The 16,427-nt window shown below is 37.4% G+C and overlaps 1 protein-coding gene across 6 annotated transcripts in view; it reads right to left on the bottom strand.

Moving 5' to 3' along the window:
• CDH12 (cadherin 12) overlaps positions 1-16,427 on the bottom strand; it is an 805,590-nt gene that overhangs the window by 44,890 nt on the left and 744,273 nt on the right. For all 6 annotated transcript variants that reach the window (XM_060774685.2, XM_060774688.2, XM_060774686.2 and 3 more), the window contains one exon: positions 1,547-1,734. In XM_060774685.2, coding sequence (XP_060630668.2) covers positions 1,547-1,734 — 188 coding nt within the window. The remainder of the gene's footprint in view (positions 1-1,546; positions 1,735-16,427) is intronic.

Raw genomic sequence — 16,427 nt, 5'->3', positions numbered from 1 at the left:
AATATTGCATCAGCTTTATACTGGATTGTATAATTGAGACTGGATCTACACTGCCCTATATTCCAGGATCTGGTCTCAAATGATCTTCTTATCCCGGATTGTCTGGTAGTGTGGACTCATATAATCCAGTTGAAAGCAAATAATTCAGGATCAAATCCTGTGATATAGAACAGTGTAAATCCAGCCTGAACAACCAATTGTATGCTTTCTTGCCTATTGTACATTGGTTAACCCTTTTTGGGATGACGCCCCTGTGCAATTAATTATTTAATGGTGTTTATACTAATGTACTTCAACAAGATTCCAGCCTTTTTTGACAGCTTAATGTGTATGCAAACAAGTCTCTGGACAAGCTCATGGAGCAAAGCAATCTATTTTAGCTTGTTGCCTTACAAAGACAGGTCTTAGAATTGGTATTGCTTCACATGAGATGTTATGAACTGTGTAGCAAATGAACCAATTCAGGCTACAATCTGGAATAACAACAGACAGTGCTGCATTCTGCTGTGTATCACACTATTTCTCAATGGGAAAAACTTAGATAACACTGTTAACTTTATTAACACTGTTATCTAAGTTTTGCCCATTGAGAAATAGTGTGATACACAGCAGAACCTATTTCTTTTTTTATTCTACTTGGATGCTATTTTGTTTCCAACCAGGAAGTGGCACTAGAAGACCCAAGATATGCATTTGTTCGAAGGCAATAGCAGAAGTTGTACTTGGCCTGAAAGCTCAAAGTCAAATAGCCTGCAATCTTATTATGAGATTTAAAATGCACTACACACACCTCCCTGCAGGCAAGACTGGATTACAACAGCTATTGAAACTAATAAGGGAAAGACTTTAGCGCACAATTTCTTTAAGACAATAGGTATATAGTACCCAAACTGTGACTGTTACATTTACTTGAATATTTTTAAAGGTTCAGGAATGCATTGAGTGGTCAAGCAACTATTGTTGATGATGATAACGTCAGATATGCTTCAGAGTCAAAATTATGAGTTTTCCTCTACTTCCTAATACTGGACCCTTTCAGATAGGCCCTATATCCCAGGTTTTCTGTTTATCCATGATTATCTGGCAGTGCAGACTCATATAATCCAGTTTAAAGCAGTAAACCTGGGATCATAACTTTGGTTATAGGGCCTGTCTGGAAGGATCCATTCTCAATTGGTCTATGTTTGACTTACTGCTTGATCTCTTTATTTAGCCTTATTGAGCAATTTGTTTGTGATATCAAAATGCAGACATCCCTAATCTTTAACTTACCATAATGCTGTTTCTCTTTTGTGGTTTTGCTGCAGGTAAACTTGGGTTTGAAGAAACAGTGCCACAGAAATAAAATTATTAAAGAGGGGAAAGAGTTCATGAAGTGATGCTTTAATATAGGAAAAAAAATACTTAAAAGAGTTATAAAAGTGTGCATTTTAAACATTCATTTAGACATCTATACATTACAATTTCTTTTCAAGCCTCATTAAGACTGATGCCATTTTTTAAATGTACAATATGTACCCATTTGTAATTAATTAGGATCTAATACCTTTTTCAACTTGATGATCCCTTCTTGTGTGTTTTCATCTGTGCTGATGTCAAACAAGTTTCCTCCATCTCCTGGAACAATAGTATATTCAATTTCTGCATTCCTCCCAGAGTCAGGATCCACTGCTCTGATTCTTCCAATGGCGGAACCAATGAGAGAAGACTCAGGTACTTTTAAGTGGAATATACCTATGATAAATTAATAATTAGTTATTCACACAAGGTTTTGATAGTGTATTGGGCAAGAAGGGACAGTGCAACATATACTCATTTTATTAGCAAACTTAAGGCAGTAGACAAGGCTTAAATTAACTATCACTGTTCCCTTTGTAGTCGAGTTTAAATGTTCAAATCAAGCAGTAATTCCCAGCTTCATTATCCAAAGCTTGAAAGTGAATTTTCAATCTAGGAATTCTGATATTAAAAGTGAAGTAGGAACTGAAAGCTTGACATGTACTTGCATTATACTTGTATGTATTCTTTTATCTTGATCAGTCATCAGATGTGCAATTGAAACAGTAATGCCGTTATGTTTCAGAAATGCAGTCAGATAAATAATTATAGCTACATGCCATTTATTAGTTTTATTGCCAACTTAAAAAGCAATGATACTGCAGCCATAAAACTAATAAACCATCAAATATTAAAATCAGACTACCAGCTTCTATGTAATACAAATATCAAAATTTCAAACATGTGATACATATAATATTGAAGCATTCAATAAAGACCTGCAGAATATTTAATATAAATGTGCATGACCATCTGACATGACAAATGAGGCTGCCTTCTTCATTTCTGCACCTCTTGTTACATTATTTTTTGTCGTTTATTCTCTATTTGCCTTAATGTGTTACTTTGCATAATATTTCATTTCCTGTGTGTCTTCATGGATTTTTGAGGAGTCAATTGCAAATTATTAACTTTCCCTTCCCATTTCTTTAGAGGCTAAATAGTATTGGTAAGACATAAATTAGGGTCATGTGGGAAACCAGGATGGGTTTTACATCTTGTTGTGCAACTAAGGCACCCATTTTGGTGAAGGGCAGGAAGATAAACGCTCACTTGTGGGTTTGAATAACTAATGGGAATGGTCTTGGAGTGGCAGGAATTCAGGCCTCATGACTGTCTGTGTAGTTTCTCTAAGAGGTTGCCCTGGGAGCATCTCAGGTGGGGTTGCACTCAGGAGACTCAGGTGTCTTGCCCAAGTTAGCTGGGGAGTAGGCCTTGGATGACCACTGCCTCAGCTTATTCCACACCAAGTTCATACCCTTTAAGAACTGGTTTGCAGGTCACAAAGAAAGGTAAAAAGGTAACATTAACAAAGTTGCCCAATGTTATCCCATATGGTTGTGTGGTCTCATTATTTCAGTGGTGGGGGAGCAATGTGATGCTACTTTCAAATAATGACTTTACAAGTTAATCAAAACTCAACATGTCATTACGTCTTTCTTTTACTATTACTTAGAAATGAGATTTGCTGAGTTACTCATTACTAACAAATTACTGTTACTATTCTAGTACTTTCATATTCACAATTAAAACTTAGTCATGATTTTGTCCCTAGTGCCACAACTGTAACTCCCCTTTCAGCACGCTTTACAGGGAAACAACTTCATGGAGTGAAGGAGCTCCATTTTGCAGATGACTGGAGTATGACCAAATGTTACCTTATGTTTTTTAGGAGGTGGGGTGGAAGTAGAGCCAGCAAGCTACTTGATTAAGTATACGTAGGCAGTATAGGCTGTGGTGGGCAAGAATCAGCCTCAACACAGGACATGGGTGTTCAATGTGGTTTTGTCCCACATTAGGCAAAGTTAGGGGATGCTCTGGAGCTTTTCCAAAGATTTGGAGCATCCCTATACCTTGACGTAGTGCAAACAATTGGGTCAGTTCCAATTCAGAATGTAATGATACAGTTCACAAGGCTATACCACTTTCCTCAACTAGTATGCTGTGGGTACAGGAAATGACACCTACTTTGATGGTCATGTAAGGGTACTCATCTAGCAGAATCAAACCAGCTCCCATTGCGGCTGGTGCAAAGTGCAACCCCCAATATTTTATTCCTGGTTATATGCACCATATCCACAATTATTACACAAGAACTGCAGAAAGGGTGATTTCATGTAAATTATTATTATTTTGTTTTCATAATGCATAAAAACAGATGAACTCATGATCCAGATTTTCAAATCTTGATTCAGGTTCAAGTTTTGGATTTGGTCCAAACTGTGCCAGATGACATTAGGGCTGGGTGGAAATCACCATGTTGGGTTCTGAATTGAATCAGGAGACTTGCCTCACCTTACTTTTTTCTTTTCTCAACACAACCCTTCATGATGTTGTCTGAATGTTATATTCATCAGAGGAGGAAAAAACTATTCATATGAAATAGAATCATTCAGCACTTCATTTCAGAAGGCCCCATTGACTATAGAAAGTACTTTAAGAAGTGCGTAATTCTGACCAAATAGCTCCCACTGCTGAAAGATGCTCCTATTGAGGAAGAATGTATTTAACATTTTAGTAATAATTCCAGGAGAGTTATAATGTTGAAATTCTGTCAAAGTAAGAAGTTGGAGCTTTTAAGATAATAGGTTTTAGTGAAGTCATTCCTCTTCTCTGCCCATACTTTGGAAGAGCTTTTGGAGGCAGAATAAAAAATGTTCTACTGAGTGCAGTTCCTTTATTAGTTAATCATGCTATAAATTCAGCATTAAGTTTGTTTGCCATTGGTAATGATTTCACTCACAGCTAGAAGATAAAATGTTACTTTTAAAAATGAAATAGTTGCAGTTAAAGGGTTTTTAAAATCCATCTCACCTGAAGTCAGTCATTAGAATCATTGCAATTATACACACACAAACACATGCACACACACAAATCTTCACTTCCTGTTTCAAAGTAACCAAGAGTTTATTTTCATTTGGCCATTTCAAAAGAAAACCAACAGAATTCCACAAACCGCTGGTCTATGTTGCAAAACATACTGCATCTCTGTTCTCTATCAACTCAACATCCACAACAGTAGCATGAGGAGTGGCATAATTAAGTGTCATGATAAAATATGATATATGGCTTGAATTGAATGAAAGATGAATGAATGAGACCTAATAATTTAGACTGAAGACACCATTCTAAATCATTAACTGCTTGTTTGCTGGACTGTAATTAAAAGTTGCTAATGAAAACTGAAAAGTAAACAGTGACAATGGTAAGATAAATGTTTATATATGTTTACATCTGTCAACATTTGCTCACCAGAATCCAAATTAACTCTAAAGGAAATGATCTCTGTTTACATTAGACAAAGACAGTGCTCTTTCAAGTCAAACCCAGAACACAATGAAGATCAACTTCTATGTCAGGAGGTGAAGACTCAAGATAATTTCAAACAGGACAATTGTTTACAACATCAGTAGAATATTCATATAAAAGACTCAATCTAATAATTCTGAAGTGTGGCAGACCAGAGTGGTTTTGTCCACCCGCCATGCGCTATGGAAAAAGATGGTGTATTCTGAGAGTGGCAGGGAGCAGTCTGTTTTCTTGCCTCTTTTTCTCAAGGGAAGAGAAAAGGGTGTGTTTTGAAGTCATATTCTTAGGGAGTCTGGAGTTTTGAAGTTTTGGCATTATAGAAGTTTTAGAATGATGTATTGGCAGGCAGTAAGGAAACAGGGTCTGGCCTAACAGGTGTTCTCCAAGGAGGAAGAAATTGATATGGTAATATTTGGATGAATGAGGATGGATTACTGTTCATATGTATGTGAATGCTAAGTGAAAATGTAATTCCCTTTTGTTGTTTGTTAGTTAGCCAATGTAACTGTAAGCTGTTTGTGCAATAAAAGGAATATTGTAATTTTAATTGTAATGAAATATACCTATCTCTTCATTATTGATGCAATGAGTTAATTGCTAAGCTACTGCGAATCTTATTATGGGTACACATGCATTGAAAAGTGGCACACATATGGAGGTTTCCAGGTAGACTCAGAGCTATATCCTGCAAGAGAATTTATTCTTTTACATTGGAATACAATTCTGTAAATTTCTTTCTTGTAGGCAAGAACTATGAGATAGGCTAACAAAACTCAGGCAATCTCTTAAGCAAATGAGCAACTATTGAATGTACAAATATTTGACTTGTGAGGATTTTTGTAATCATGATGAATAAGTAAAACATTCTTTGGACTATAGTTTGGTTTTCCTTGTCCACAATCAGTGCAACTGGTGATTTGCAAACAGGAAGCTTATCAAAGCCGGTACAGGGGATTAGTATTGTTCATGATGGGTCACCACAAATCCTGAAACAGATATTTTGGGTGCACAGTTGTGGAATTGTAGTACAAATCACCAATGTTCCCAATTTATGGGCCAAATGTTATCCATGTGTATCTTACATTCTCCTTATGCTTGAGGTGTGTTGATAGGCCTTAAACTTCACAGTTTGGGACAGTGTAAAATTACCATGGAGGGCATATTCTGCTTGCCTATTTTTTTATTTTAGCAAGCTGCACAACATTATAGTCAATTAAGAGAGGCTTACTTGCATTAAAGATTCCCATTCAAAGGAATGTGTTACTCACAGAAGTGTCATTTTTTTCCTGGCCCCAGTAATTTATTTGCAGGAATGTGGCATCCCACTGCTTTCTAGACATTCAGCAGCAATAAAAGCCAGGGTCATTTGGACTAATCTGAAACTCTGAAGGATTCTTCAGCTCCTGCCAAACTAAGATTTCTGATGATGTACTGTATAATTATGCTGCCATCATCCTCCAATAATAGTACCTCAGTAGCATGTGGAGTTTCTTAATGGATCCTGTTTGGCAGCATACTGTTAAGGGAAATAATCAAAATAAACAATGTATGTTTTCTTTCAACTGCTGGGTAAAATGCAAAATCCACTTTGCTATTTCTTTTAATAAGAACAGAGATAGGGAAAAGGTAAGCAAGGAATACACACAGTCCACCTGTCAGTCTTTACACAATTATTCATGTTCTTTTCTTCTGAGTAATTGAGTTAGATTTAGATTTAAACTTGCTTTGAGTAGAAACATTGGAACCAATGAGATTTAAGTTAGCAGTGATTAACTCATCTACATGAGCTGAATAACTTGCAGTGGCGGACAAGTCATTAGTGGATGCCTTTATTACTTCCAAGGATGTTGTGTCCTTATCACAAGGTTAAACTAGTTCTCAACCTGTGTGTCCCCAGATGTTTTGGCCTTCAACTCCCAGAAATCCTAACAGATGGTAAACTGGCTGGGATTTCTCAGAGTTGTAGGCCAAAACATCTGGGGACCCACAGGTTGAGGAACACTGATTTACAGACAATGTGAGCAAAAGAAAAAGCTAATTCGTGCAGGAAGAAGGAGATGGATTGGGTTTCCATCATCCTGATGCTGCTGCAGGTGTCTCTGGAAAGCACCTGTATAGCATAGGCACCTCATGAATAATGAGTGCTTCTCAATCATATCTACTGCAAGTGGGAGATTTGAGTTTTTTTTCCCTAGTATGCTGAGACAAGTTCTGCATTGATGGGCCATTGGCCACAGCTCTTTTTTTTCTTCAAAATTCAACATGATCTGGCAGCTGATGGCTTGGTGCACCAGTCTATGGGCCACGACTTTGAGCAGCACAGGTATATATTACATTACAATGGTTTACAGCAAACTCACAATATAATTGTAAATTTGGGTATGCTTGTGATCTGGGTGTGTAATGAAGCAATATGGCAACTAGTTCAACATAAACTAAAATATGCATTAATTTCTTCATTCTACTTTCTCCGCAGATTGTATTTAACTCTAAGTGATTACTCTTCATAACATTTCCAGTAGGTGAAGCATGATTTCTGGTTTGGGAAAACAGGATTAGAACTCCTCCTCAGCAATGGAAGTCCACTAGGTGACCTTGGGCAAGTTCTATTCTCTCAGGACCTCATCACACTAGAGAAGGCTTTAATAGCTTCACTACACTACAAACTTCAGAATTCTGCAGGAAGCAGAAACTGGATTTAAAGTGGATTCATTCTCTAATGTGATGAAGTAGATAGTCACAGTGAAAGGAAATGATCAGCTTCATGTGAACAAATGATGTCAAATAGACTCTGTGACAGGTTTACCTTATGGTTTCCACAAGTTAGAAAGAACTAGAAGGCAACAACACCAAGCATTTACAATCATGCTGTATTATGTGGCCTTGAATGGGTTGGCAAAGAAATAAAAAGATATAGAAAAGCAAAATGATAATATTACATGAATATTTTCTATAGCAAACATGCAAAACAGTAACTAGGCAAGCTGAATGTTGCCCATAAGGCACATGGGTTACATTTCTTTGCAATCTTGGTTTTGCTGTGCTAGGAGAAGACATCATTCAAAGCAAGTGGGCTTTGCATATATATATGAACTGCAGAAATATGGGATTCTACAAAATAGACATATTTATTTGGTCTATAAGGGACAGGAAAGATAAAAGAAAATAGCACTGAATATTAAAAAAAAACATAAATTAAAGACAGGCCAATGATGATATTATAAATACAGAGGAATCACAACAAATCCTTCCAGTCCAAGCATTACCCACATATGTTCATGTAACATGCTCAAGCTAATATTCATACAGTGCACGAGGCTACTTCGAAGCAAATCAATGTCGTTTGCCCTTGACATTTCAGAACAGTGTGATATTTAGGGAATGGCACTATTTTGCCAAAGAAAGAAATAAAAGAAGAAAAGAACACTTAAGAGTTAGGCTATGGAAGCAGAACCTGCTCTTGCCCTTTGACATTCTGCCATATATTTCTGTATTTAAATTTTCAGAAATGACAGAAACTGAGGAAGAAATAATCCTCTCAAAAGGTGTGGGGCCTGCAATGATACTTTAAAAATTATTTTTATAAGGGTTCTGTGAATTTCAACATTTTAATGTTCAGTATATAAATCCTGTCATTGAATTTTAAATATTATGTTTGTACTCAGTTCTTGTGGGTTTTTCGGGCTATATGGCCATGTTCTAGAGGCATTTCTCCTGATGTTTCGCCTGCATCTATGGCAAGCATCCTCAGAAGTGAGGTCCTCAGACCTCACCTCTGAGGATGCTTGCCATAGATGCAGGCGAAACGTCAGGAGAAATGCCTCTAGAACATGGCCATATAGCCCGAAAAAACCCACAAGAACTGATTGATTCCAGCTATGAAAGCCTTCGACAATACATTATGTTTGTACTTTATAATTTTATTTTATATTGTTTTATATATGTTGTTAGATCTGCTGAGTCCTATTATTGGGGAAAAGGTGAGATATACATTCCTAACAGCCAATATTAATAATCCAGTTTATTACTGTATTACACTGAATCTAGGATGCCATTAATGGAAAAAAATCAATTTGAAGATGTGTCCCTTTTATTTTAAAACTGGTTAAAAGTTGTACTTTTTCTGAAATATCTGCATTTTTCTAAAGATTATTTAGCTAAGTAACAAGATAGAAGTTTACAGAGGAAATCAGGAGATGATCCTTCTATGAATGAGATAAAACAAGAGTAAGGGAGAAAAAAAACACTTCATATACCTGCTACCAGGGTAAAGTAATTGAACAGCAAACATCTGAATGGAAACACTGGCCACATAGGTAAGAGTCAACTCACGATCACTGGAAAGGGAACACTGAATCTAAATGTCACACATGCTTGAGTTACTGCAAGGAAAGGCATTGTAATTTACAGAAGCACAAATTACCTTTTGCTTAGCTGAAGTTACCCAAATGGCAACAGTGACTAGGGGAAAATGTCAAATTGCATTAAGTTTGCTGCTTTACTTTTGCTTCCCCTGTGGAACATCAAACATCTGTGCGTTAATAGAACTCTCATGGAGTAGGAAATGTACAACAATATGAACGACCTGATCTGTACATGTGGCTCAATGGGATTTCCTGCCCTCATTAGCCTCAAGCTGATTCGACATCTTTGTTCATGAGTCAGGACTAATTCTGTGATACAGAAGCACAGTCAAGGTGTGTGTGTTTGTGTGTGTTACAATGTCGGCCATTTCAAATCTTCATAAAGAAAGAGGACTGGGCATAGAGAAAAGGCAGAAGGGCAATGTTGAATACCAGATTCCCCCACTAAGCTTCTTTTGTTTCAGCAGGACTAACATTAGAAGCACAAATAGTGTTTCACAGAATTGTTTAGCATTTTCTCTGCTTTAAACTGCCTGAGCTGCAAGCCATTTTGCATGAGTACAGGTATAATATGTTTCAACAGAAGTACATCATCAAGTGCCAAAATAACATTTTTGCTGCATGAACTTACCAAAGTGCCCAGGTTATCAGAAGTTGCTTTGCTTTGTGTCTCAGTACCAGCAAATATACTACTTGGTAGATCTGAGTAATTGTTGATAAGATTTTCTTTTTAGGACACTTGTTTTCCATAACAGCCACCATCATAATGACTCCTTCTCTTCTTCCTCTTCCTCTAGACTAAAGTTTCTCAAACTGTGCTCCTCCAAATGTTTTGGACTTCAGCTCCCACAATTCCTAAGAGCTGGTAAGTTGGCTGGGATTCCTGGGAGCTGAAGTCCAAAAAACTTGGAGGAGCACAGTTTGAGAAACACTGATCTAGATGTACAATTAAAATTCACACACACACACACACACACACACACACACACACTGAACAAACAGTTTATATCTGGAATAAGGGTGATATTTCAACAACTTGAGTCCCCCCGGGTGAGAAGGGCGGGGTATAAGCAACCATAATAAATAAATAAATAATAAACACTAATCAAGTACTTGAAAGCAGAGAAAGGTCTGAACCTGGAACTGATAAAGAAGATAAAGGTCTCATTGTGGAGAGACTTTCATAGGTGGGGTTTCTACTTAAAATGCCTTTTTTTGTGTTAACCTTTTCTGTCCACTGTAATCAACTGTTTACTGTAATTATGTTATTATGGTTTCCGGAAGCCACAAATTATAAATCCATAGTGGTACCAGAATGACGATGTGATTGGATGATTTTGAGAATGTGGACAATGAGCAAGAAAGTAAGGTTGCTTACCTGTAACCATGTTTCTTCGAGTGGTCAACTGTGAAATTCACACCTGTGGTATTTCCTGTGTACATGCTGCTGATTCGGATCCTTACTGAAAAGCTTTTGCCAAATCAGGGACTCCAGCCCTGCCCATCCACTCCAGTAATAAAGCCAGGCAGTGGGGCTTGAGGCCTTAGTTCCGTACCATGAAAGACAGTTGGAGATAGAAGGCATGATTGAGTGCGGGGAGGATGGGCGGGATTGTGTGAATTTCACAGTGGACCACTTGAAGAAACATTTATTTATTTATTTATTTATTTATTTATTTATTTACTTCATTTATATACCGCCTTTCTCAGCCCTTGGGCAACTCAGAGGTTAAGAGGTTAACAATAGCAGCTGAGGGGCCACCTAACAAACTTGTCTTGTAGAGAGACAACCCTGAATTCTTGCATAATACAATGGTCACAGGGCTGAGAAGGAGTGTCCTAATGCCACTCTCTAGAACTGACCTTGCAGAGTGAATCACAGTCACTGTAAACCAGTACCTCCTACTTCCATCTGCCACAACTGGTTCAATAAGATATCATGAGAAATGGTATCAAAAGCTTCAGAGAGTTCTGGGAACATTGGAATGGTAACACTTTCCCTATCTTTCATCTAGAATAGGTAATTCAATCAGAGCAACCAAGTATCTCATCACAAAGCCCCATGGATTTGGCATGCATCATGGAGAATCCATGGGCTCCTGGCAGGGGAGTGTGGAGAAAACATTGCTCCATGGCCACATCACCACTGGCTTCCCCCCATTGCTGGTAAGGGAACGCAAGAAGGGTCCCATGTTGCCATGACGAAATGTGTGCCACTTATTCTGCTCTTTCATCACAGAGCCCAGCTGGAAGTCCCTGCACATTGGCTAATAGAATCTATGCTGAAAATGGAGAGCAAGTGGCGTACGACAGGAAAATTGGCTTGTGTGATGAGTAGGCCTGGGTAACAACGGAAAAATTTGTTTCTAAAATCGATTCGTTTTTTGGGGTTTTTTGCGTTTCGATATTTAAAAGAATTCCGAAAATTTTCCTTTTAAAAAGTTTGATATTTACGAAATTTCGTTAATATTAACAAATCAATTTGTTAAAATGGCGGACGCGGTTGCGCAACTGAAAATAATAGGGGTGAGATCTCTATTCTGGTTTGACAACGCTTCCCGATAATAATAATAATAATAATAACAAACCACTTTCTGCCTTCCTGCATGTAAGGCACAGTCAAAGCACTACTGAAAGATGGCCATCCATTCTTAATAATAATAATAATAATAATAATAATAATAATAAATATAATAGTTTTAACCTGGAGAAGGAAAGAGGGGGGAAAGAGAGGAGGGGTGAGATCTCTATTCTGGTTTGACAACGCTTCCCAATAATAATAATAATAATAATAATAATAATAATAACAAACCACTTTCTGCCTTCCTGCATGTAAGACACAGTCAAAGCACTACTGAAAGATGGCCATCCATTCTTAATAATAATAATAATAATAATAATAATAATAAATATAATAAATATAATAGTTTTAACCTGGAGAAGGAAAGAGGGGGGAAAGAGAGGAGGGGTGAGATCTCTATTCTGGTTTGACAACGCTTCTCAATAATAATAATAATCATCATTATTATTATTATTATTATTATTATAACAAACCACTTTCTGCCTTCCTGCATGTAAGGCACAGTCAAAGCACTACTGAAAGATGGCCATCCATTCTTAATAATAATAATAATAATAATAATAATAATAATAAATATAATAGTTTTAACCTGGAGAAGGAAAGAGGTCAGGCAGGCAACAGGCAGGTCTCTGAGTGCTGCACTGCTGTGTCTCTTTGCCCAATGCACGCAGGCCAGAGTGAGGAACGAGGTGAGGTGACGACAGGAGGAGAGGAGAATTTGATCCACTTAAGCAGAGGCCAGGGACCCGGAAGTGGGGTATATGCCGACCGCTTGCAACCAGGGAGATGGGAGGGAAACAACTATAAAACTTGCACCAGACATACGGAAATAATAACGAAACAATTACAAAACAATTACGAAATAGCTTTAAAAATTCGTTTCGTTTTTTAGTTGCTCCTGAATGGTTTGTTATTGCTTCGTTATCAAGAAAAATAACAAATTATTAACGAATTACGAAATTAATGAATGAAACCGCCCAGCCCTAGTGATGCGGTAGCAAGTCTCTCTCGGTACTATACCTCAAACCAGAGTGAAATGGGTTGAGACAACCTGTTTGCTCCAATAATATCCGAAGCTTCCCAGCCGCCTTCCCAGCCACCTTGCCCAAAGATGGCCAAAGGGCAGCTTCCCAGACTCTACAAAGGCATCAAATTCTGAATGAATAAGGATAACTTTCTGTTCAAGTGTCTGGCAAATTTATCACAGCAAGCAACTGAGGGTTTAATTCCTGGCTCTTTCTCACTCAGAGAAAATCTGAGTGAGAAAATCTGATGGTGTGCTGAAGATAGAATAGGGCTGGGGTTTTTGGGAGGGACATTGCTCTTCACAGTCACATAGAATATACAATGAAACATCTTTGCCTCTTGGCTGTATTCACTGTATAACCTTCACCATCTGCACTCCAACCTTCATATGGCCTGTTTCATTGACTGAAAATCTTTTGTAAACCAAAATGAATTACAGGCACTGAATTGGATACTAAGAAGCGATGGTATCAATAACCCTTTCCACCTCAACATTCCATAGTGAGACTAAGCTCTTGACGGAATTACCATTCCTGTCTGCCAAAAATACCACAGAGCATTCAGGATCTTTTGGATTCCAAAAAAAAAAAAAAATCCCTAAGGGCAGACCATCTTAGTCAGTCTCCCATCCTGCAGGGAAGGTCTGCTACTGCCAAAACAAGATTCATAAGGAAATGATTTAACCATGACAAAGGTTTTGTGCATCTTATTCCAGATTGCCCTCCATTCATTCAATAGCAAATATGCAGTCTAAAGTTTCCTTGAACCAAACTGTACCCATGGGAACTCATTTCTTCATGTATAATACATTATGTATTTAAATTACTTTTGTATTTTCACTTTCATTGTCAAGAATGAGGTGACAAAAGAGCCTCAGAATAAATATCCTGCTAAATATGAATTAACCACTTCACTTAATTTGTTCTATTCAATAATGTATAATTTATTTCAGCTAATTATATACCCTCTGTCATTTAAACTGCAAGTAAATCTGTTTCCTCATCCTGAAGAAGATGGATTAAAACAGTTGGAAATCAGCTGCATTAGTCATAAAAATGTACTTCGGATATTTTAGAACATCAGTAAACTGTTTTTTTTTCTGACTTCCAGATTCTTCCAACCTTTATCTTATCTCAAAGAATGCCATCTGCTTCCACCTGTCAGATAATTCATTTTTTTCACACTATTTAAGATCCTCTGGTGGTTTGTCAGAACCCACAGCAAACATACATTGTTTGGAAAGCCGAAACCATGTGCAATAGATGAATAACTTGCAGCTCAAGCCATGCAAGCAAGACTATCACCTCAAGCAAGAATGACTGTGTCAAAGCAGAAATCCCTTGTCTTTGGATACATCTGAACTGACCATTTGATGTCAGACAGAAAGTGCAGCAGCTATATAATGCATGCTATGAAAAGGCACTGCAGCACATTTTAAGGGCTTTAAACCAAAATAAATGTGATCAGAGAGCAGTGTGACATAGAGTTCTTAATGTGCATCAGTTTACTCTGGTATAAACATATTGCATAGCAAACTTTGTGACTTTGAAGAATGCTGTGCAGACACTCAAAGTACTCAGGTGATCTGCAGATTTGCATTCTGGTGGATGAGTAGTTAAAAAAAACCTCTCTGTATTCTCTGCGGCTGTGAAGCTGCAGATACTGCTGATTCTGGAACCGGTTCAAGGCCAGCTTCTGTAGTTTGTGTAATAACAGTCTATTATTATTATTATTATTATTATTATTATTATTATTATTATTTGAAACACCACAAGGTGAATCCACAGCAGACACTCTGCTGGCTGTTGTATTGGATCACACGTCGGACTGTGTGATATATCAGTGAATAATGCGTGCAGATCCCAGTAAGGTGGCCTTTTGCAGCTGGCAGATGGTAATCTTGTCAGCGCTGACTGTGTTTAAGTGCAGGCCAAGGTCTTGAGGCACTGCACCCAGGGTGCCGATCACCACTGGGACCACCTTCACTAGCTTGTGCTACTGTCTTTGCAGTTCGATCTTTAAATCCTCATATCATGTCATTATTATTATTATTATTATTATTATTAACAACAATGCATTTTATTTGTCACCTCTTCACAGATCAAATTGAGGTACAACACAATAGACCTCAAACTGGTTCCAGATTTTCCAGTCTAAACACCTGCACACTGAAAATGCTTTCCTCTATGCTGGTTTGAAAATGACCCAAGTGGTCAATGTAGAGGTGTCCTTTGCCTCCTGGACTCCCCAGTTGTCAACCAAGTTTCTTTTAAGGGGCATAGCTATTTGCAGGAGGTTAAATCAGGATCCCAAACATGGTTTTGCTCCCTCAGTGAATTTTTCCTTCAGTACACAAAATGTTATCACTGCAGAAATATAAACTCTTAGTTGAGCTATTACAAATAGAATAGCCTAAAAGGAGGGGGGGGGGGGAGAGACAGGCATGGTGGCTAAGGGATGAAAACAAAGCAAACATAAGAATTTCTTGTTCTGTGCAATGCTAGAAAATGAAATGTGGGAAATGAAGGAACATTTGAGGGCTTATGTCCTCATTTTGCCTCTCCATATTTATTCTTCTGGTTCATTTTTTTCCCATCAACTCGGGAAACAAAATATTTTAGGTCAGCCCTGGTTATGACAATATAATGTTGGTATATTTAGAACACAACAAGGGAAAATTATTGCATATATATCAATTTTTTTGCATGTCATATATGTGGTAAAAAGGTCAAGGTCCTATCTAAGAATCATATGTAATTCATGCCATGTTATGAGCAGATCTGATAGTAACTGTTGACAGTCATCTCCTTGAGAATTCGGATAATCTAGTCCTATTCAATATAAAAGATAGCTTCACATTTATTGATTTAAATATTCCTTTGCTTTGCAAGGAAAAATATGACAAGGCTGTCTCAGTGTTTGCAAATATATACTGTCTTTTCCCGCAGAGAAATGGCAATCGTTTAGAATGACAGACTTGTACAAAGAGTTGTCAAAACAGACATGAAAATCTTCAACAGAAACAATTTCCTACAGATGGAAACTTTGAAAGATGCTTGCTACACAAACCATCTGTCACAGACTTCTTGGTTTCTCCAAATATATATCAAAATATAGCTAAAGGTCAAAAGGTTTGATCATAGTTCAATGATAATCAGAAATTTTGTTTTCTTCTTAGTTCTTCTCTCATGGAGAGGAACACTTAAGTCTTATACATTTTAGGATGTCAAAACTATGCATATATCTTTTTAAATATTCTCTTAAGCAAGAGTAATCAGACCTTATCACATTAGATAATGAATTCACTGCCTCCTGCAGAATTCTGGGGTTTGTAGTTTATGAAGGAGCTTTTAACAACTTCACTAAACTACAAGCCCCAGAATTCTGCAGGAGGCAGAAACCAGATTTAAAGTAGATTCATTCTCTACTGTGATGAAGTAGCTAGGTTATTTCTCTCCCTACCCATTCATTACCCATAAAAAAAATAGCAACACCTAATCATAGCAACACCTAATCAAAATAAAAACAAAAACAAGGAAACAGAAAACTTAGAAAACACAAAGAAAAAAAGAAAAAAAAGGAAAAGACAC

Source organism: Anolis sagrei, chromosome 4 (genome assembly GCF_037176765.1).
Source record: "Anolis sagrei isolate rAnoSag1 chromosome 4, rAnoSag1.mat, whole genome shotgun sequence".
Taxonomy (NCBI): domain Eukaryota; kingdom Metazoa; phylum Chordata; class Lepidosauria; order Squamata; family Dactyloidae; genus Anolis; species Anolis sagrei.
This window is presented reverse-complemented; position numbering and strand designations above follow the sequence as displayed.